Source organism: Andrena cerasifolii, chromosome 9 (genome assembly GCF_050908995.1).
Source record: "Andrena cerasifolii isolate SP2316 chromosome 9, iyAndCera1_principal, whole genome shotgun sequence".
Taxonomy (NCBI): domain Eukaryota; kingdom Metazoa; phylum Arthropoda; class Insecta; order Hymenoptera; family Andrenidae; genus Andrena; species Andrena cerasifolii.
The window spans coordinates 6,891,028-6,911,858 of record NC_135126.1 but is presented as its reverse complement, the minus strand read 5'-3'; the positions used below and the strand labels follow the sequence as shown (position 1 = coordinate 6,911,858).

General features: G+C 48.0%; 1 protein-coding gene across 6 annotated transcripts in view; it reads left to right on the top strand.

Moving 5' to 3' along the window:
* Positions 1-20,831, top strand: part of Lilli (AF4/FMR2 family member lilliputian) — a 157,993-nt gene that overhangs the window by 64,952 nt on the left and 72,210 nt on the right. For 5 of the 6 annotated variants that reach the window (XM_076820458.1, XM_076820460.1, XM_076820459.1 and 2 more), the window contains one exon: positions 2,976-3,162. In XM_076820458.1, coding sequence (XP_076676573.1) covers positions 2,976-3,162 — 187 coding nt within the window. Of the gene's footprint in view, positions 1-1,137; positions 2,575-2,975; positions 3,163-20,831 lie in introns of those variants that run through there. The other variant, XM_076820461.1, reaches the window with a different exon arrangement.

Here is a 20,831-nt window from a genome sequence, read left to right as displayed (position 1 = left end):
GTAATTGGGTCCTTTACCCTAACTAATCACGAGAATTTCGGGATTTTTTAAAAATGTGAATTTCTTTATGAACACCTCACAGATATAAAAATAAACAGAATATATTAACATAGTTATTTCACAATAAGGACAATAATAATAATAATGATTTATTTAAATAATAATATTAAGTCGCGTGTAACTAACTAAACTATATTTATTTTTACAATGATATTCTCACCTTCCGCTATGTATTTCGAAATCGCGCGAGTTGCAAATCGCAACTTGTTTGAACACGTAAAGTCGAAACATTGTAGGTATGAACTTTAGGTGCTTTCTTATTTCTTCATTCGCATTTCAAAAAATCTTTATAATGGTTTACTGATATTACCTACTTATTCAGACTTCATTATTGTCCATTGTTCTACTGTTTTTATTGTTGAACATAATTTTAGTTGATGTTTGAGACTAATGATAGAAAGCAAGTTTGTTTACTTTAAATAAAGATTTCGAATTTTAACACATAATAAACCATTTTAATTACTGAAATTTTCTATTACCTAATCTCGGAATTAGTCTCGGAATCCCGAGATAGACTGTAAAAAATCCCGCAATCCCGGGATAGTAAATAATTACCGGGATTGTATTCCCTACTCACGAGAGAACATCCCCAACCCGGAAATTTAAAATATTATGAAACTTTGGGGATACATAGAGGATATATATATGCAATCTTTTTTGCTGCCTAAATTTACTCTAAGGGAGTAAAACTAACCCCTGGGAACCCGGCTATTTTCCGATTTTGTGCTAGGTATAACTCGCGAATTGTAGGAGATAGAAAATAGTTTTCACCCAAAAGTTCCTTCCCTTAATTCGATCTACGATTTCCTAACTTACACTTCTCACAGTTCGCGAGTTATGACTAAAAATCGGAAAACAGTTGAATTTTCAGGGGTCAATTTCACCCCCTAAGGCTAACTCAGACGGACCACTTTCAGAAGCCCATCACAGCCACGAAACGTGGTTGATTCCAGTGACACCCTAAGCACCGTTTTGTGGTTGTGGTGGACTTCTAAACTAGTCCTCTCGAGTTAGTCCTTAGAGCGAATTTGGGCACCAAAAAAAAATGGTGTAATTTCTGTGTTGGGGATATTCCCTTGTCAGTTATTTCGGAACAGCTGTTCTCGCGTTCAACGACAATCCCAATAGTTTCATCGCTAATAATATGGTCGAGTTAGTCCTGGTCTGTCAGATCTTCTGGCGAGTATACCGCGCGCGTTAATCTCGACTCCGCATGGAAATGCATACAGCAGGCTCGCGTTAACCGCGCGCCTGCGGATCGAGATTACCGTGAACCAGGCAAATCGGATTCGTCACGAATTCAAAAGCGATTCGTCGACCGAGTTTCTGCTGGATCGACGGACTCTGACGCGACGCGTGACTCGACCTCGCGCAGCTGAGCTCCGCGTAAGGATCCTCGCCGAGGGGGGCAGATAAAGGGTTTCGATGGCGGGAAGTAGGTATGCGTGGAATTTGTCTCGATCCTTAGCCCGAAGTGGTGCGTCGGTTGGTTCGCTGCTTGATCCCCGACGTGGCCGGAAACGCGACTAAACAGGTGTTCGAGCCAGCTGCTGCCTTCTTCTACGGCTCGTCACGAATCTCTGCCGCGCCTCTATTTCCGTCTTCCCTTTCTCTATCCACCTATCCCTCTTTCTTCATCTCTCGGTATTTCCTAAAACGCGGCGGTTATTCCTGGCGGCGTGTCACGCCCGCAACGAAACTTTCCCTCCGCGGGTTTCCTCTCGGAAGACACCGGCGGGCGCTCCCCAAGCCGCGTGTGCATCTCGGGGCAGATCCCTCGTTACGTTTAACTGCCACCGAGCCACGTCTGCAAGAAGCACGGCAGAATTTTACGTAAGAAGCGATCTTAAAATAGAGCCTTCGGTTAGCCAATGTCACGGATATTGAACATCGGCACGCAACGCGATTCAGCTGTTCTTACGCGGCAGACGTTTTTCTGTTAGGTCGCTGCTAACAGTTCTGTCCACTGGCGGACGGAAAGCAGTAATTGAGTTTCTCGGAATACAGTGCATTGGGGCCGAAGCTATGTAACTTGCCGTGTCGTGCATCTCCCCCGGGTTTCCCACAGCTGCTGATTATTTTCGCGCTATTTGTCACGAATGAAAGTCTCATTAGCCATGCCACAGCGTACTTTTCGGCTCCGAAAGAAGATGAAACTATGTACCACCTTTTGGCAACAATGAATGCGTTGAATAAGGGTGGAGTAACGAGGGGCAGTGGCATTGTTAGCAAACGTTTAACAACCTGTTAGCGATCGCTTGTTTTAAATATGCTCGAAGGGTAGACAGCCCTTGGCTATCTCGCTTATGGAGGGTTTACGCGTTAAGGCGCCGTGGGTGGCAGTGGGACAATGCGAGTGATTTAAAGTCACGTAGGCATCGGCTGTAAAACGATTGTTTGGAGCGAGGGAATTTGTAAGGACAGGCAGACGAACCGACGTCGTATTCCTAAACACTAGATGGGGGATTTCGGTGCCGAAGGATCTAGCCGCGGGGTGGGGAATGGAAGGCTCAGGTAAGAACGTTGTTATGACCGCGCAGCAGTTACTGTGCAACCTTGAAACCGAAAGTATGTGTACCGCGAGCAAAGCTGAAGGAGCTGGGCAGCGGAGGAGCGAGAAAGCTGGCGAAGTTGAGCAAACCCTACGCGCCTTTTATTTTCTTCTAGCTACCTCGACCACTTCAGCTTCCCCATGCGTTCCTCCTTTAAAAGTCTGCCCTACCGGTAATGAGACCACTTAAACCTAACGGCCAGGCGCGCGAGTGCTTAAAATAATCTCTAAACTGATACTCGGTCATAGTGGCATTTGTGCGAGCGGCCCGCCGATTAACTTGAACGATGTAAGGGTCCGGCTAACACTCCCGCGAGGTGTAGAAAATTGAAACGCGCTGACCGAAGGGAATTTTGTGTTTCAGCGTGGACCGGGACCGGCTTCGGGAGCGGGAACGACAGGCCCGCGCGGCGATGTCGGTCCAGGCCGAACAGGCGGCTGCAGGAGGTGGTCCTGACACCAGACACCATCACCATGGCCACCACAACCACGCTCACCATCACGCTAATCCGCATGCCGTTGCCGCTCCGCTGTTCCGCGCCCCCGTCAGGGTAAGTCTATCCACTGCATGCGCTCTCATCTTATTTTTGTATCGTTTACGTGGCCCCCTGGCACCGAAAGCTCGGCCCCGTTAGGGGATCGCGTGGTCGAGATAATTTAGAATAAACGTCTGAGCACACTTATCAGAAGATAAGTGAATGCTGCGATACTGGCTTGGAAGAAGAGAGGCGTGGAGGATATCTTCTTCTCACCACTGGCACGCCGACACTGATCTGTCACGCAACTGATAAGCGTGTTTAGGACTTAATGTGCTTTTTGAGTAAGCATTCGCCGAGGTTAATTCGTGTTTGTTCGAGGCGTGGGTGCATGTGGACACTTGTTAATGGAACGCCAGAGTACCTACCGGTTATAACGTGTATTAAACAGTGAATGCGTTAATAAGAAAAATGAGGGGGGTGTACACGATATCTCGACGTTCCTCGCTGCATGACACCCCTCGCGTGACAGATGGCAGATCAGTTTTCCACGCGTTTAAATCCGTCTCCCTTCCGTTTGTCAACTTCGCGCAATCTGATTGATCGTACGTACAGTTCGAGCCGGTGCACCGCTCGCGAATCTACTTTGCGAATCAGTTCTCGTAATTAGACCTTGGTCACGAAAGCCGTTTAAACCCGTGGCCGATACAGCGTATCCATGACGTTGGGGCTCGTGCCCGAAATGATTTCGTTAGTATCTCCTCGTTATCCCGCTCTGCCTAAGCAGGCTTAGCGTCTTTCGGTGTCGTCGCCCGCCAGGGTATTAGCTTCTTCGATGCCTCGTTTAGCTGCCATATGGCATCGTCTCGCCTCTCCTCTCCTCCCCTCTGCCCCTCTTCGCGCCCGGTGGAAACATTTGGCCAGGCCCTCGGACGCACCTACGATCCTCAGGGTCTTCCGATTTCAGTCTCGAATCTCGAAGACGAATGCCGAAGCGGTAGCAGCTGCCTCAACAGCCTATATACAGAAACCCCATACCGACCGTTATGGCGAAGCCGAAAGGCCTCCTCGAGTCTCTCCCATGGCTCGTAAAAATCCTTCTCCTCTTCTTCTGTAATCCCAACCCTCTTCGACTTCGCCCTCCTTCGCCCTCCTTTCTTTATTGTTCACGCTATCCTCAGTAGCATAGATTCGTCTTGAAGTTTCATTGACTCCAGTTGCGTCTGTCGATCGTTCACTGGGAAGGTGGAAAGTCGAAGCAGAGCCGCTCGAAGTCAATTCGTAATTATCGATACGATTTCTTGTACGACGCTCGAACGGCCTCTCCGGCCCGCACTCAACAGGTGTTTCGCGACTTTTAAACTTTCCTAATAACCGTTTTACGAGCCCCGAGGATTTCCATCTCCCGCGCGGCGCACCTGCCGCCTAAAAAATTTCGCAGCTCTTTCTACCTGCTGCAACCGGTTGACTTTCGTGCTGGAGGAACCGAATGCTCGTAACACGGGCTGGTCGGCGGCTGATGGTGCCTTAATAGTCGTTTATCTACTGGTCCCGCGGCTTATCTCGCTCCGCGCCTCGAACCACTTTGTATGCAGCCAAGATCCATTTCGTTATGGGCGCGCTGTTCGAATTGCGAAACGCAGCGGAAGCTTTAATCGTACGTCAGCCGTTCCTTTATCCGACGGATATATGGGGATATTATTTGGGTCGTCGGAGTCGTAAAGAAACCGTTGCAACGCGATTGACGACCTGCAAACGCCTCGGGTTTCTTTCCAGTAGAACTGTGAGTCCCTGCCGGCGCGCAAGGGGTTCGAAGTGGATCAAAATAGAAACTCAATATCGAGCGCAATCTATCATCTGCCCCGCGCGCACCACACCTTCACCGTGAACCTCTTCGCGACCTTCTTTCGCGCATCTGGCTGAAGGCTAGATAGAAAGGAAAGCATCCAGCGACGGGTAGAAAAAGTTGGGAAAGGCTGCGTTAGAAGGGGAAAAAAGAGGAAAACGAAGTGGAGGGAAGAGCCGGAGATAGAAGGTACGAGCTGCCTTCTACTTCTGGTTTTTACGAGGACGATCAACGTCACCACCATATCTCTCTCTCTCCCTCTCCCTCTCTCTCCCTCTCTCTCTCTCTCTCTCTCTCTCTCTCTCCACGCGTGTTGGAAGTTCCAAGCAAACCCCACCAGATTTCGAACGTGACTGCGTCCACAGTTGCGATGCTTCCAAGGATACGCGAGAACTCGATCAGACCAATGTAGGCACACGCAGGTTGCTTCATGTTTCGTGGCGCGCCTTAAACCGCTGCATCTCGATCCACGACCCTCTTCTTTCCAATCACACCGCGAACTACGGAACACCCTCTATCCTGGCCATTAATTCGCTCGATATCAGTGCCCCGGACCAATTTCTCCCTCGGAGAGGTGGCTGTAGGAGATCAACGAACCCCGCGGGAATTCAGGGCGATCTATCCAGAAGGAAAACGGAGGAGCGTCGTGCTGGTGGAGCGAACGAATCTGCGCGGAACGGAGATGCGAGGGAGAATGAGAGAGAGAGAGAGAGGGGGCCCTGATATCGTTGAGCGGGACGCGAGATCGTAAAGTCGCGAGCGGTCTTTATAGGTCGATTGCGCGGCGGTTCGCCGGGACCTATCGATAGTCGGAGCGTTTCGCGATCGGGAATAAAGACACGCCGGACGGCCACGAAGACCGCGGCGACGAGGAGGAGGCGGAGAACAGGGCGAAGCCGCTGGGGGGATAGGTTGGACGCGTGTACGCTCGCGGCGAGACTACGCCGCGACTCTGCTCGCGAACTTAAGCAGCAGGCGCGCGTATTTATTACCGAGATTAACGGCACGCATTTGCATTTCCATGTAGCGTGGCTCGCACGCGGCGAAAAGTTCTGATTTAGAGCAAGCACGGCGGAGGTCGGCGCGCAGAACGGCGCAGGGAGGACAGGCATATATCCCTGCTTTTTCTCCGATACGCGAATCAGAAACAACGGCGACCAAGATGGAGACCTCGCTCGCCGCTGGGCTGATTATAAGCAACCCGTTCCTTAGAGAATCGCTTCCGAAGGAACCCGACCAGCTCGGGGAAATTAATGGAGCGCCCCTGCGATCGGGACGCGATTCCTAGATCCTTTGCCGCGCCTCCTCGTGGCCGCGCGTTATCGCGTCACGTCTGACGCTTGAATTATTACGCGGGAGAAAGTGTTGCGAGAAATTAACAATCGCGGCGCGTGATTTCACTTGTAATGGCGGGCTCGCGTGAAGTTCTTGCGCGCGGATCTTAACGCTGGCTAATGGGGCCCACCATCTCGCTCGGATGTTTAACGTCTAATGGGTTAGCGATTCTATTCGCGTGTGTCGTATTTCGGGTTCGCGGAGTGCGCACGTAGAACGCGGCGGTAACTAGCTGTCATGCAGCATCGATAATCAATGGAACACTCGGCGAGTTTAATTGCAATCAGTGGAAGGATAAATGGGGGAGGATTGACATGCTCCGGCGCGACCTAAATTCAAGCGCGGAATCCCTGGGTAAAAGATTGACGCCGGTGTTCCGCGGGATTCCTTGGGTGGGATGAATTCTGAGCTCTCCTCGCACTTGCCCGGGAAGGCATCTCTCTGGCATCGTACTCCCAGGGGCGAGGGCATTCTTTTTGATAACAGCAGCCGCGCGTTTTATTTCTGTGCGGCAGATAAGAGGTTCCTCCTTGCTTTTACTCTCCTTCCCTCGGTCTACAGCGACGTGTTTACAGAGGCGGGCAGGTGGAAAGGTCTCTTTCGCCACCTTGAAAGGTGCTGCAGTAACCCAGAGAGTATTACTCCCTTGTACAGGTGTCGAGTTGCGAGAAGTTGTCCATCATCGCGCTCTCCCTCTCTGCCTCTTCTTTCCTCGCTTCTACTCATCTAAAATGTGGGGCGCGAGTTCTGCGACGAAATGGAGCGGGAACAAACTGAGATCCTTCTCATTTTGTTCTAGAGCCGATCGAATCAATCGAATCAATCGAATTAGAATGCGGGGCTCAACAAGTTAGTATTACACCGGTGACTCTAATTACTCCCTCAAGCTTGTTTGATTCCATCGCTACAAGTGAACGCGTGGTTTTTCCTATGTAGGGTCGAGGCAGGTAATATGGAACATCTGATTTCAAAAGCTTGTCAAATGTAGGGGAATTTTTTTTTTAATAAAACTAACATGAGGGGACGAAGGAACTAATGCAAAATCATATTTACATCGTCAAATGTAAAAAAATCCAATTGTTTTGCAATTATAGTAAAAGAACTGAAAAGGGTGGAAATCGGCCGTTCGGAAAAATGGGTACTAATATGGAACACCTAGGAAATTTATAAAGAAAGCTCCAAAATCTTTACTTTTATTTTTACTAAAAATGAAGATTTATTAAGTAGAAGATACAAATAAATTAATATATATAATTTTTGGAATTTATTTCTGCACATTCCTCGTATGCCCACTGAAAGCAGCGAATACATTGGGTCTACTTTTCAGTGTCATTATTTTTATATTTACCATCGCGAAATAAGCATTTCGCGTCATCGTCGTCATCGTCATTATCAACTTCATCTATGTTACTCGGTACGTTCCATATTACGTAAGTACACACATGTTCCGACAAGAAATTAAGAATTATACTAAGAAGAAAGTACCTTTATTGGTAAACTATCATTGAATAATCAAGAACACGCATATTTAATGATAAATTATACCAAAATAATACTTTGTAACATACCTTCGCTACAATATTTAACTGTTTGATGCACTGTTCAGAAACTTTTACACCCCGCGAAAAATATAAACGTTTCTCTTTCAATAATGGATGCCCGATTGATACTCAATTGTCAGTATCGTCGTCTATTTTGTCTAGGGATCTAGTATACACGATTGCCTGTAGAGTTCGTTAATTTCGTTATCGAAATTTTACGAAGTTCCATATTACGTGCCGTTGCATATTACCTGCCTTTACCCTATCAGCAGCTTCGTTCCTTCGCAGACCTCTCTACATCGCCTATTATAGTACCATACCATTCCTCTTCGAGACGTCGGCGAGTATTCCCGCGTCTCGTTCCCACCAGTAGGCCGCGGTTATCGAATCGTTATGCGCGTTACGTATGCGCGGATAGTGCACGCGCCGATCGTAAACAAGACGCTCAGCGAACGGGTTACGCTTAGAAATCCAGCCGGAGCAGCTTTCTTCCGCGCGACACACGGAAGGAAAGCCAATGGCCGGTGTCCTCGAAGGAACGCCACGTTTAGAAGTAAATCTGGAAACCCGCAATTCTCGTTCGACGGACTGTCAAAACTCTTTTCTGTCCCCGGCCCCCGACTCTCGTTACGGAGAAAGCTGTGCGAAGCTCTCGATACCGCGACATTTCCGCGGCTTATCGACACTCGCCTCGTTAAATAGCGTTTTACGTAATAGCCTTGCGTCGCCACAAGTTAAATATTCCCCGGCCTCAGCCAACCGAGCGATGCCGTTCCAGCAACATTTCCGGTATCCTCGATGGCCATTCACGCGGCCCAACAGCCGAAAGCTGCTCTTTGACGCGCCCTCAAAGCCACCCCTGCGAGCACGTCCACCATAACGTCGCTATATTCCCGTGGCAAACGTGCCGGAACTAAAGGGCAAAGAAACATCGAATCGCGCCGGAATCCGCCGGCAAACGTATCGGAGATAGCACGTCTCTCCCTCCTTCGAGGATTTTCTGTCCGTATCCTGTCGGATGTGGCGCATCCCCGCACGGTGAATCGTATCTCGAAGAGCTGGCTATAGCAGAACATATGCGACGTCAAAGTTGCTGCATTTTCAGGGATGATTATTCTTCGTCCAGGCTCTTGTAGCTTTTCAACAAACCAGTTCAATGGTCGATTACTGCGCGAAGGGCTGCGAAGCTTTTCAAGGCGAACTTTCATTACACAGCTGGAGTAGTTTTTAGGATAGTTTACGCGGAAGTTGAGGGGTCTCTATCGAGCGAGCTTGAAAAGTAACTGGGTCGTTTTCGAAGTTGGTATCGTTTGAAGGTGCTTGCTGGAATATTTGGTCTATCGCCGAAGGTTTCGATTGCACTTGTTTATATGAACGTACTTAATTTCATGCCTCGAATATTCGCAACGTCACGGCCGACTGGGAGATAAGGCCCCTTCCAAATGCGATAACTTTGACCCAGAAGATTTCGTCGAACAAAACAGTTTCGCAGATAATGGAGCGATAAGGTTGAAGTGGGACACCTTGTACACCTCGTTGACTTTACGACGCTGGCGGGGCTTGTCTTGAATCGCGATGGGGAGGGATTTTCGGCGATGGAGGAAGATCTCGAGGGTCGAGGCGTAAAGCTGCACAATGGAGACCTCGCTGCGCATCCTTTAATATTTTCTTTGCCGGTGCATTGAAGAAGCTTCTCCCGCAAAATGAATTTTCCTTAGTCAAAATCCCTCTCTCCTGTGCTCTCTTGATACAACAGTAATGAAATCATCAAAACGAGGTGAAACCGAGTTGCCCCACTTTCGTGTTGAGGGGCTGGGTCTGGGTTAGGAAAAAGAATCGATTCTTTGGGAATTTATTTCAGAAAGTACATGCATATTTTTATGCAATGGCTTTTGTATTCAGATGAGGGACACTTTAGCAGGTTATTATATTATATTTTGTTATAAAAATATTCAGTTATTGCTCAATTACAACTGATTTCCCAGAAACTGGTTTCCCACTTTTCCTACCTCCTGACAGTATATATTTGTGAATTTTTTTTGAAGAAGTGGAAGCGTATATTTTTACAAAACTTTTTGCGCTTAAAAGAGCAACATTTAAAGATCACTTGGTAATTTTTTCGTGGAAAAACATTTACGTTTATAATAAAGAAACAACCGACATCCAAGAAGCATTTTTAAAAATTTCGTCGGCCGCCTGACTAGGTATAACCCCTTAAAGCCCGGGTCTGCTCGATTTCCTTTTCGCTGTTTATCTGGAAACTGGAACCACGTAGAAACTCGCGGAAGACCGGAACACGGTCGTATCCTAAATACAGAAGTCCTGTAGACTATATTTTCGTTACAACCCGGTGTCTGAGAGCATCGTAGACCTCTCGTGTGCCCGCGCGCACTTGCCCGCGGATCGAGCGGCAGGGAACAGGGGCGGGGTCGCGATTAAATAAATAATTAAAGGATCGTGGAGGATCAGAGTCGGCGGGATCCAGGTCGGGGAGCGTTCTATGATCGTTTGCGAGGAAGATACGAGACAGCGCGGACGGTATGCTGGTGTCTCACGCCTTCAATTAACCTAATTAACCGGCGTCACGTACTCGTTAGCGGGCCCCGGCGCTTGCTCCGCCGTATACCGTTCGATTTGACCAGAAATTGTCGCGCAGTTATTTACCCAGGCGATTAATCGTGACGCGGGCACGTTTCGTTGAATTTCGTATTGCCAGCGGCTTTATCACGCGGGCGACGGAACGGTGAAAACAAATGGCAGCTGATACGCATTGAGACGCGGAGTCGCGCGATAAGGCGACACTTAACGCGATCGCGAAACACGGGGCCGCGTTGTTTATCGGCGCGGAGTCGGTTCGGTGCAACCGGTGGCAATGAACAACGCCTTGTCTATATTAATAGAAACGCGATGCGACGGAAGAGGCAGACGCGAGGCGGCGTGTATGCATCTCGTTCTGCTCGTTACGTAACGAACAAAAGCCTCTGAATCGCAGCGGCGCGAGACAATTAAGAATCGCGATCTGTTTTTTCTACGCGCGGGCCGTATAACTGGCGGAGGTCCCCTTTTGTCTGGTAAGAGGAACGCGCGTAATCCCTTTTTCCCCGCTGTTGCGCCCCGAGCAATTTGTCCGTTGACGTTCAGGGCTTGAAGAGCGACAATCCTCGCGGAAATATTCACCGCGATTCGCCTGCTCGGCCCGTTAGCTCGGTCGGACGGGCCACAGCCGGCCGGTGGAAGCTTGGTAATTACGTCCACACACAGGGTCGCGTCATTTAATCATTTTTAAATACACAAGCAGGCATTTCTGGCGGAGAAATCACCGTAGCTGGATTAACCATAAACGCGGACGCTTTGAAGTCAATTCCATCCACTCGGAGGGATCCCCTTGGTAACTCAGTCCCGGGATGTTTGAATTCACTCCGAAATTTATTGTGAAACGGTCCTCGAATGGCTTTAGGCAGATGAGAGAATTCGGGGATAACTCGAAAGCTTGCGAACTCTCGGGGACTGTTTCCGACAGGGTGAAAGGCTTTCCTAGACATCCGAAGGGTTTCTCGCGAAAACCTCGGTAACGCCTGCAATCCCCGACCGACGGCACTTTCGTGGAATACGCGACGATAGGCATATCGGTTTTGCTCGATGCACCGCGCTGGCGATAAGCTCGCGGCGCGTGGCGCGTATCGATTCGCGGATCGCGTAATTCGCCGCCAGGCCTCGGTGATTGCACGTCGATGACGACGACGCCCCGCGACGACGTCGGCGATAACGGCCCGGCCCTTGGAGCAGCGACAAATGGCGATCATTTGCCGGTGGCTCGCGGCACGTTTTACCGGCTGGAAATTCATTACAGGCTCGAGGGGGCGCGTCCGCGCTGAAACCAATCCTCCGTGCCCCGGGATCGATAGCTCGCCGTAGAAGGGCTAATCACCTGGGATCCACCGGGAGAGAATGGCCGCAGAGAAAACTAGGAAAACTCTGTGATCCTCGACTCGATATCCACCGGTGGCAGGTCCTCTGGGGAGATTTTCGATAACAGAGAAAGGGGAGAATTGATACGCTGTTTGGGCAGCGCGTTGATACGCGACCTGGTATCGATGTCCCATCAATTTGCTGACAGGGGACGTAGCTACCTGTATGCAGTTTGCGATGGAGCTTGCAAGGGTTGTGTGATCGGTGGACCGAGGGAGCCAACGTGCTTGATAATTTACCGACTTTCGCTCAGCTTCCTCGACCACGCAGTGGTCTGACGGGGACGTCGTGATCGTTAACGGAAGATTCCGGGGCACGCGTGCCGCGCTAATTCGTCGCGAGGAGGATTCGCCTTTTGCGATCATCCGATCGTCTACCGATCGTCTATGGGATTAAGTCGTGCTCTCGCGTTAAGCGGAAAGCGAAGCCCGTGATTTGTAGGTCGTTTGATCGCATTATACCCGCCTCGTGGTTTACGTAATCCCCGCGCACGTTTGTGTGTAGGTGCATTTGCGCGTGGCCAGCGCTCTCTCTCTCTCTCTCTCTCTCTCGCGCTCTCTTTCTCTGTCTCTATTAGCTCACTGCGCTCGCGAGTGTGGGTTCTTGTGCACGTGCACGTTTCTAGTCGTGTGCCAGCGTTGGTACACGGCTACGTGGCCGCCAGATTATAGGTTAGGCTAGGTCCACGACGATTGTACTCGCCGACTTTTTTCCTCCTCCTTCTGCTCCGCTCCTCTCCGCTCGGGCTTTCCGTCTTTCCGACTCTCGCTGGTCGACTAATCGCGTCGCTCAAGGTCCGCGCAAGAGAGGGACTCCTTGGAGTTGTTTTTCAACAACTCCTCTCGTCCTCTGACGCTGCGAGCCTCGTGACTCCGCTCGCGATACGGATCGAGAAAAATGGAGATGAATGACAGGCCCGAGCATTAGTACCCCCGGGGAAGAAAGTCGCCGATCGCATCTTTCATCTACGCTGGCAGGTTCAACATTCTTATTTCATATAAAAAAGTAACGTCGGAGTGAAACGTTGGCGCGCGGTGTTTCTTCCTTTCCACGCGTCTCTCGCGGTGTGTGCAAATTGCCGCGATAGCATCGTTGCGAAAAACAGGCGATCGCGCTTCACGGCGAGCGGAAAGTCGCCACGGTTGAGCCGCATTTCCTTTTGCGCGCTCGTGCTCGCGCGCTACGACTCCCGGTGCGTGCGAGGCGGGCATACGTGCGTGCGGGCATGCACGCCGCCGGCGCGGCCGTCTTCGCTCGGTCTCGTCTCTGACCCCGTTTTCACCGTAGCTGTCGGCCCGACTAATCGGACGGCAGACGGCGGAACTCAGTTAAATTCCACAGGGTCGTGTCCGCTCGTCTCGCGTATTCTGCGCGAATCGCACCCGCCTCCGAGTCCCCGAGATCGCTACGTCGAAAGAAAACAGTCACGCTCGTCGCTTCCCCAATAATTAAATTGTCCCGCCGAGGCTGAGTTATCAAGCAGAGCGATAGTTTCAAGGTAAAACCGATAACAGACGGCCACGTGGTGGAAAACGCTTGGACGAGGCGCTCTCGCGATTCGTGTACATTAGGATTTTTCGCATTATACGGTTAAAATTAAAATTTTACATTCCTTTTTACTTTGCTCGCGCCCTGATTCCTATTAATATAAAAAGAATGTCTGACAAATTTTAGGAAGATTGAGTAACATTTAGAGGTTGCACACTTTGCACACTAAATAATGTGTAGCTGGCTAAGGAAACACGATTTCCAATGATAATTGTTTTTATTCTCAAGTCCTTAAAAAAGAAACTAAACTTCAATGAAGGCGTAGACTTTTAGCTAAATTTACATTTTATTATTATTATTATTGTTCACACCTATCAAAATTCTGTACCTTATTATTTTACCCACATTTTTCAAACTTGAAAAAGCGAAAATATGTTGGGTAGACCGGGGGAGGTCTGTGAAGATAGCACCCCCAAATTCGATTTTTTAAAAAAACTCAACGGCATTCGTTTGTCCATCGTATGCCCACGTTTGCCCATAAACAATTTTTTTTGCCCACCCTCCAAAAAAAAGTTATGAACAAAATTAAAAATTTGTCTTCATCACCCACCATGAATGCATTTCAATTTTTTAAAAGAAGGATACGAATGTACCCGACCTGGCCACGTTTGCCCACTCTCAGATTTCGTATGCCCACCCTCCAGAATCGAATTAAAAAATAAAAACCTCGGAAAGAAGGGTACAGGTGAAGCGATCGCGTTAAAGTTCGATTTTTCTGGAAAATATTATCAAAATCGTTCTTTCAACGATGCAGTCCGTTAGTTTAGATGAAGAGATTTGCCCATGCATTAATTTCGTATGCCCACCCTCCAGAATCGAATTATTAATAAAGATAGTCAAGAAGTGTGGTACCCGTTGAAGCGATCGCGTTAAAGTTCGATTTTTCTGGAAAATATTATCGAAATCGTTCTTTCAACGATGCAGTCCGTTAGTTTAGATGTAGAAGAGATTTGCCCATGCATTAATTTCGTATGCCCACCCTCCAGAATCGAATTATTAATAAAGATAGTCAAGAAGTGCAGTACCCGTTGAGACGACCAAGTATAAGTTCGATTTTTAATTAATTCAACGATGAAATCGTTTGTTTAACAATGCATATCGTTTGTCCAGATGTAGAAGAGATTTGCCCATGCATTAATTTCGTATGTCCACCCTCCAGAATCGAATTATTAATAAAGATAGCCAAGAAGTGCGGTACCCGTTGAAGCGATCGCGTTAAAGTCCGATTTTCTTGGAAAATATTATCGAAATCGTTCTTTCAACGATGCAGTCCGTTAGTTTAGATATAGAAGAGATTTGCCCATGCATTAATTTCGTATGCCCACCCTCCAGAATCGAATTATTAATAAAGATAGTCAAGAAGTGTGGTACCCGTTGAAGCGATCGCGTTAAAGTTCGATTTTTCTGGAAAATATTATCGAAATCGTTCTTTCAACGATGCAGTCCGTTAGTTTAGATGTAGAAGAGATTTGCCCATGCATTAATTTCGTATGCCCACCCTCCAGAATCGAATTATTAATAAAGATAGTCAAGAAGTGCAGTACCCGTTGAGACGACCAAGTATAAGTTCGATTTCTAATTAATTCAACGATGAAATCGTTTGTTTAACAATGCATATCGTTTGTCCAGATGTAGAAGAGATTTGCCCATGCATTAATTTCGTATGTCCACCCTCCAGAATCGAATTATTAATAAAGATAGCCAAGAAGTGCGTTACTCGTTGAAGCGATCGCGTTAAAGTTCGATTTTTCTGGAAAATATTATCGAAATCGTTCTTTCAACAATGCAGTCCGTTAGTTTATATATAGAAGAGATTTGCCCATGCATTAATTTCGTATGCCCACCCTCCAGAATCGAATTATTAATAAAGATAGCCAAGAAGTGCGTCGTTGGAAAGAATTGGAGAATATCGCAGACATATGTTTACGTTTCGGCAGTGGCACTCGGCGCTGCGACCCTTTAGGGTATTAGCGCTGCGTGTCGTCATCGAACGTGCCGAAACGTAAACAGATGTCTGCGATACCCTCGAATTGTTTCCAACGACGCACGAAAGTCAGTCGGTCTCCAGAGTTCGGACGCGACTCTTGCGAGACCGTGCATTCATTTACGGTTTGTGAAGTAACTGTGAGATTATATTATTTTCCGTTGTGCGATATCATTGCGGTAATTAGTGAAAAATGACTAGAAAACCACTGTAGTGTTATTCTGCACATGCTGCAGATGTGTGAAAAGTGTCAAGTATTCGATGAGCGATACAAATTGAAGTGTCGTTCGAATAAAGCGAGAAAGAAGTGAGTGCAACATTTTTTGGATAACATGTCACCAAACACCTTTCACCTTTAAGGTAAGAACAAACGATTTTTATAATTCATTCGGAAAAAAACGAACAGAAAGGTATTCGGTTCAACAGGCACCGCACTTCTTGGCTATCTTTATTAATAATTCGATTCTGGAGGGTGAGCATACGAAATTAATGCATGGGCAAATCTCTTCTACATCTAAACTAACGAACTGCATCGTTGAAAGAACGATTTCGATAATATTTTCCAGAAAAATCGAACTTTAACGCGATCGCTTCAACGGGTACCGCACTTCTTGGCTATCTTTATTAATAATTCGATTCTGGAGGGTGAGCATACGAAATTAATGCATGGGCAAATCTCTTCTACATCTAAACTAACGAACTGCATCGTTGAAAGAACGATTTCGATAATATTTTCCAGAAAAATCGAACTTTAACGCGATCGCTTCAACGGGTACCGCACTTCTTGGCTATCTTTATTAATAATTCGATTCTGGAGGGTGGGCATACGAAATTAATGCATGGGCAAATCTCTTCTACATCTAAACTAACGGACTGCATCGTTGAAAGAACGATTTTGATAATATTTTCCAGAAAAATCGAACTTTAACGCGATCGGTTCACCTGTACCCTTCTTTTCGAGGTTTTTATTTTTTAATTCGATTCTGGAGGGTGGGCATACGAAATCTGAGAGTGGGCAAACGTGGCCAGGTCGGGTACATTCGTATCCTTCTTTTAAAAAATTGAAATGCATTCATGGTGGGTGATGAAGACAAATTTTTAATTTTGTTCATAACTTTTTTTTGGAGGTTGGGCAAAAAAAATTGTTTATGGGCAAACGTGGGCATACGATGGACAAACGAATGCCGTTGAGTTTTTTTAAAAAATCGAATTTGGGGGTGCTATCTTCACAGACCTGACCGGGGGCGGTAGTAACAGGAGGACGAATGTAACACGCTAATATCTTAAAACGTATAATGAATATTAACACCAATTTTAGATATACATATGATAAACACTGACATTTGGAATGCACACATCCATATCCTAGCAGTATAGATACGCAATAGACATGTATAGCGAACAAAATAACTTTTCGATACCCCAAAGTAACTTTTTCTTACTGACTTATGAATGTAATGTAATCACTCCCTTTGCAAGTATGTACTTTTTTTAATCTGTAATTTGACCTTTTTTAAAGTAATACTGATCGTTACTTAGCACTTTTAAGTGTCTCGTTAGTCACAATTTATAATTGAAGTTCAAAAGCATGGTCGGGGGCGATTGTAGCATCGGCAGTCGGGGTCGGTTGTACCACAACGGAGCCGAATAGTGTCCAAGAAGGCGAATAATATTGTCTTGTTAGCATAGAATCCATGTAGTGTTACAGCTGACCCGGGGTCAGAGACGGTTGCAACTCTTTACGCTGTAACGTTAGGGCTGTAACACTCCGCTTCTCAATTTTTATTAACAACTTGGATATTACTTGACATACAATGAAACTGCTGTGACTCAATAATTTAATTTCATTGCATGTCAAGTAATATCCAAGTTATTAATAAAAAATAAGAAGCGGAGTGTCAGATAAGTAACATTTCCGAATAAGAGTTTTTGTTGTAAATGTAATAGTTCCTGGGTAATCGTATTCCCAAGTCAAAGTGTTACCACTGCTGCCTACCCTACTGATAAAACTGTGCAACTCTTAAATGTTATTAAATTTGTCTAAAATTTGGCATACACATCACTTAGATGAATAGAACCAAGGGGGCGAGCAAAGTTACATGAAAATAACACCTTTGGAGAATTGAAACACCCTAGTGTACATACTTGGGCGAGTTACATCGAGCACCGCGTTAACTTTCCAATTGGAGAAAAGGGAAAGCAGGGTGTAAGCTGATCGAGCCGTCAAAATAGAGTAATAGCTATCTCGCGGGCTCTCGCGACTGGCATTCCCACGGAAGGCAGGAAAAGCGCGCGCGTCTCACGATATTATCGACGATCCTCCGTGCATGTATTCCTTTCGGGGCCACCCCATCTGGTCGTTTGTCATTTTCCGTACGACCGGTTGGAATTCCAGGCGGACGCGCGGCTGAGACACGAGAGCAGCGTATTTACCGTGGGTAATTCCTGTTGCGTGTCGAGGCGTCGCGCGCGAATACCAGCCGGCGAAACGCGCCTCTGATCGAGAAAAAGTGCGATCGAGTTATTCGCGGTTACGAAACGACGGCTGCTCGGCCAGACGTTATTAATGAACGTGTTCTGCGCGCTCTAAAATTAGAAGGTCGCCGCGTAAATGGAAAGCGGATCGCGCGGGAGATTGTTTCCTTTCGATGAAGACGCTGCTAGATTCACACTTTTCCCCTGCCCAAGCATCGTCGCGGCGCGCATACGTAATCACGGCTGCGAATCATGTTCCCAAGTTAAATCGAGCATCATCGAGATAACGGGGAGTCAATGGACGGGGCGCATCTTCGCGAGACTCGGGGCCTTTCCAGTTCGCCCATTAATGACTTTAATGTCCCGTTTGGGGGTAAGGAGCGGCGAGGAATCCCGGAAACGCGTTGCCTTTCTCGTCCTTCTGCTCCTTCCGTCGTTTTCCCTTACGCGGCTTTCAAGTTTTGGATTTCAGAGACTGCAGACGCGACGGGACGAGGGGGAGCCTCCCATCCCTCTCCCAGTCCTACTACATTATTCAAATCTGTCGAGGGAAGAATCCCGGGGTGAATTTTAAGGGGATGAAGAAGTCGAAGAGTGGCAAACGTTCTCTCCGCTCCGCTTTTTTTTTTTATCTCCTACCGTTTGGTCTTTTCGTTCTGCTCTCTGTTAACCAATTGATGGGCCATTGTTTCTTCTTCGCGCAAGATCTTTCTAGAACTGCCGCGTTCTCTGGCATATTATCTTGTCACTGGAAATTGAGAGACTCGTTGATAGGGGCACGGTAATAACTTTCCCCCTTCTTCGTCGAACGATTTTCACGTTTCGACCTCCTCACCCTCGGCTCTCGGATGCCTGAAATTTGCAGGATCGTCGTCGGCGTCCTCCCTCCGTTTCCGTGCTCCATTCACTGGCAGCAGTATCCTGTAATCCGTTTCAGCCGTCATTGTCGCGTCCCTATCCTCTCAGTCGCCAGGCTTCACGTGTTTGCGCATCGCGAGCTGTCGCGACGCTCCCCCCTCGCCAGGTAGATCGTCGCTAATTAAATGACTAATTAAACGTACGCGTAAGTAATTAAACCGTGGCGATCGGTGTATCCAGCCTCGATTGAGCTTCGCAGTTACATTCAACGCGCTCCACCCTCCCCTCGGTGCGTCATTTTTTACCGATGACGTTAATTGACTGAACGGTCAGCTTGAACGCCTCGAATATTCGTTTAACTTGATCAGCGATACGTCGGGCTCCTCGCCGGTTAATGGAATAACGTTGAATTATACCCGCGTTATCGGCTCCGCGATCGACTCGACCGCGCGTGCACGCAACGCTGGACGCTCGCGAGCTTAATGTATTCCGCGCTGCTCGGCGCGACTCGCCAGGATACGCGTTCGCTCGACGGTACCAGGTGAAACCTGCCTTTTCCTTGGACGTTTCCTTTTGAAAAACTTGATAGAGCCTTCGGACACTGAAGGATGATCGCCGCTCCGCGATCCGTCGAATGCACCCGCTGATAAGCGAAACTGGTTCACGTCTATCACGATTCATTCTCGACGGTCACTTTTGCTCGCCGCGACGCAGCGTGCAACGTTCGACCGAGCGACTTTCCCGAGGCGGTAAAGGCGGGCGCGTGACCGCGATGCGCCAGGCGGTCACACGCGCGCGTCGCGTCGTCGCGTAACCCGTGCTGGTATTTAGCGTAATTTATTAAACCGCCTCCGTGTCGGGCTCTCTGGCTCGCTTTGACCGTGTGCGCCAGTGTGGCCGCGGGGCGAGCGAGTGGGTGGAGAGAGGGCGAAGCGGGACGACGCTGGCTGGCTAAAATACACACGTGTGTAGCGTAGTACGTACACGTCGGGCCACACACGGCCGCCACACAAAGAGAGCAACCCTGGCTTTCACGGCGGGGGTGGTATGACGGAATCAATACCGGTGTGTGAGAGGGTGGGATAATGCGGTGGCTTGACGAGAGTTGTAGCTACTAAGGGGGGAAAGGGAATCAGAGACAGAGGGGCGGCGAGAAGCCCAAGGGGCGACGGGAGCGGAGGAAGGAGCAGAGGGGGGCGAGGAGAAGTCGAGGACTAGCGGAGGAAATAAACAATGGGCTGGTAACCCAGGTTCGGTGGTACACGCTGCTGGAAAATTACCTACGATACCGGATAATGGAGAGACAGGAGAGCGGGGGGGGGGTGGTAACCACCTTCTTCCGCGATCGGTGCACCCATTCTTTTCTTCGGCTTTTACCTTTTTTTCCTCCCCTGCTTCCCGACCACCCTTTTCTCTTTATTGGCGAGTAATAATCACCGGGCATTATGGCGGTCCATTCTAGCGCGCTCTTATTCCACGGTCTCCGCGAACGAAGGGTGCTGGTGGTGCAGGTTTAATGTTCGAGGGGGCCGCGAGAGCGTCGAAATTACTTTGCGACGCTCGGGGGTCGTGCCCGGATGAAACGTGTCCACTTCTACTCGGCGGTTCTCATCGATAAGTCCACTTATAGGGGAGACCAGTGCTAGGTGTGACGTTTTTCAGTTTTTTATTTTTTTATTTATTTTTTGCATTCCATATTCAGTACTATTAATGACTTTCACTTAAAGTACGTACATTCCTTTACAGATGACCGCTATTGCATGTAATTAAACGGAAACCATGACTTTGAAAAACGCCATTTTGAAGGTCGAGACATGTACTAATATGCCCCAAGTGGGGGCTACTCGTGACGAAATTAAATTTTACGAAAAGAGGCATACATTTATCTGACTGTTCGGTAGAAAAGATTGAAGTAGAAAGAGAAAAGTTACTATTAGTACCGAAAACACAAAAAACTGCGATAGTCCAAGTGATAGTCCAAGCGACAATAATTTAAACCGCTTTGTAACAACCTGCCCCTGTCACATCTAGCCCCGGTCTCCCCTACAATAGATCTCGTCGCTGTTTCCACGATTCCATCCATTTAATAGTTCATCCGACATCGAAGCTGGATTGTAATTCGCGCGTTAATCGCCAGGGCTGGTCGGCTCATTAATTTCGCGGCTGGGAAAGAAATTACGCGGGAGAC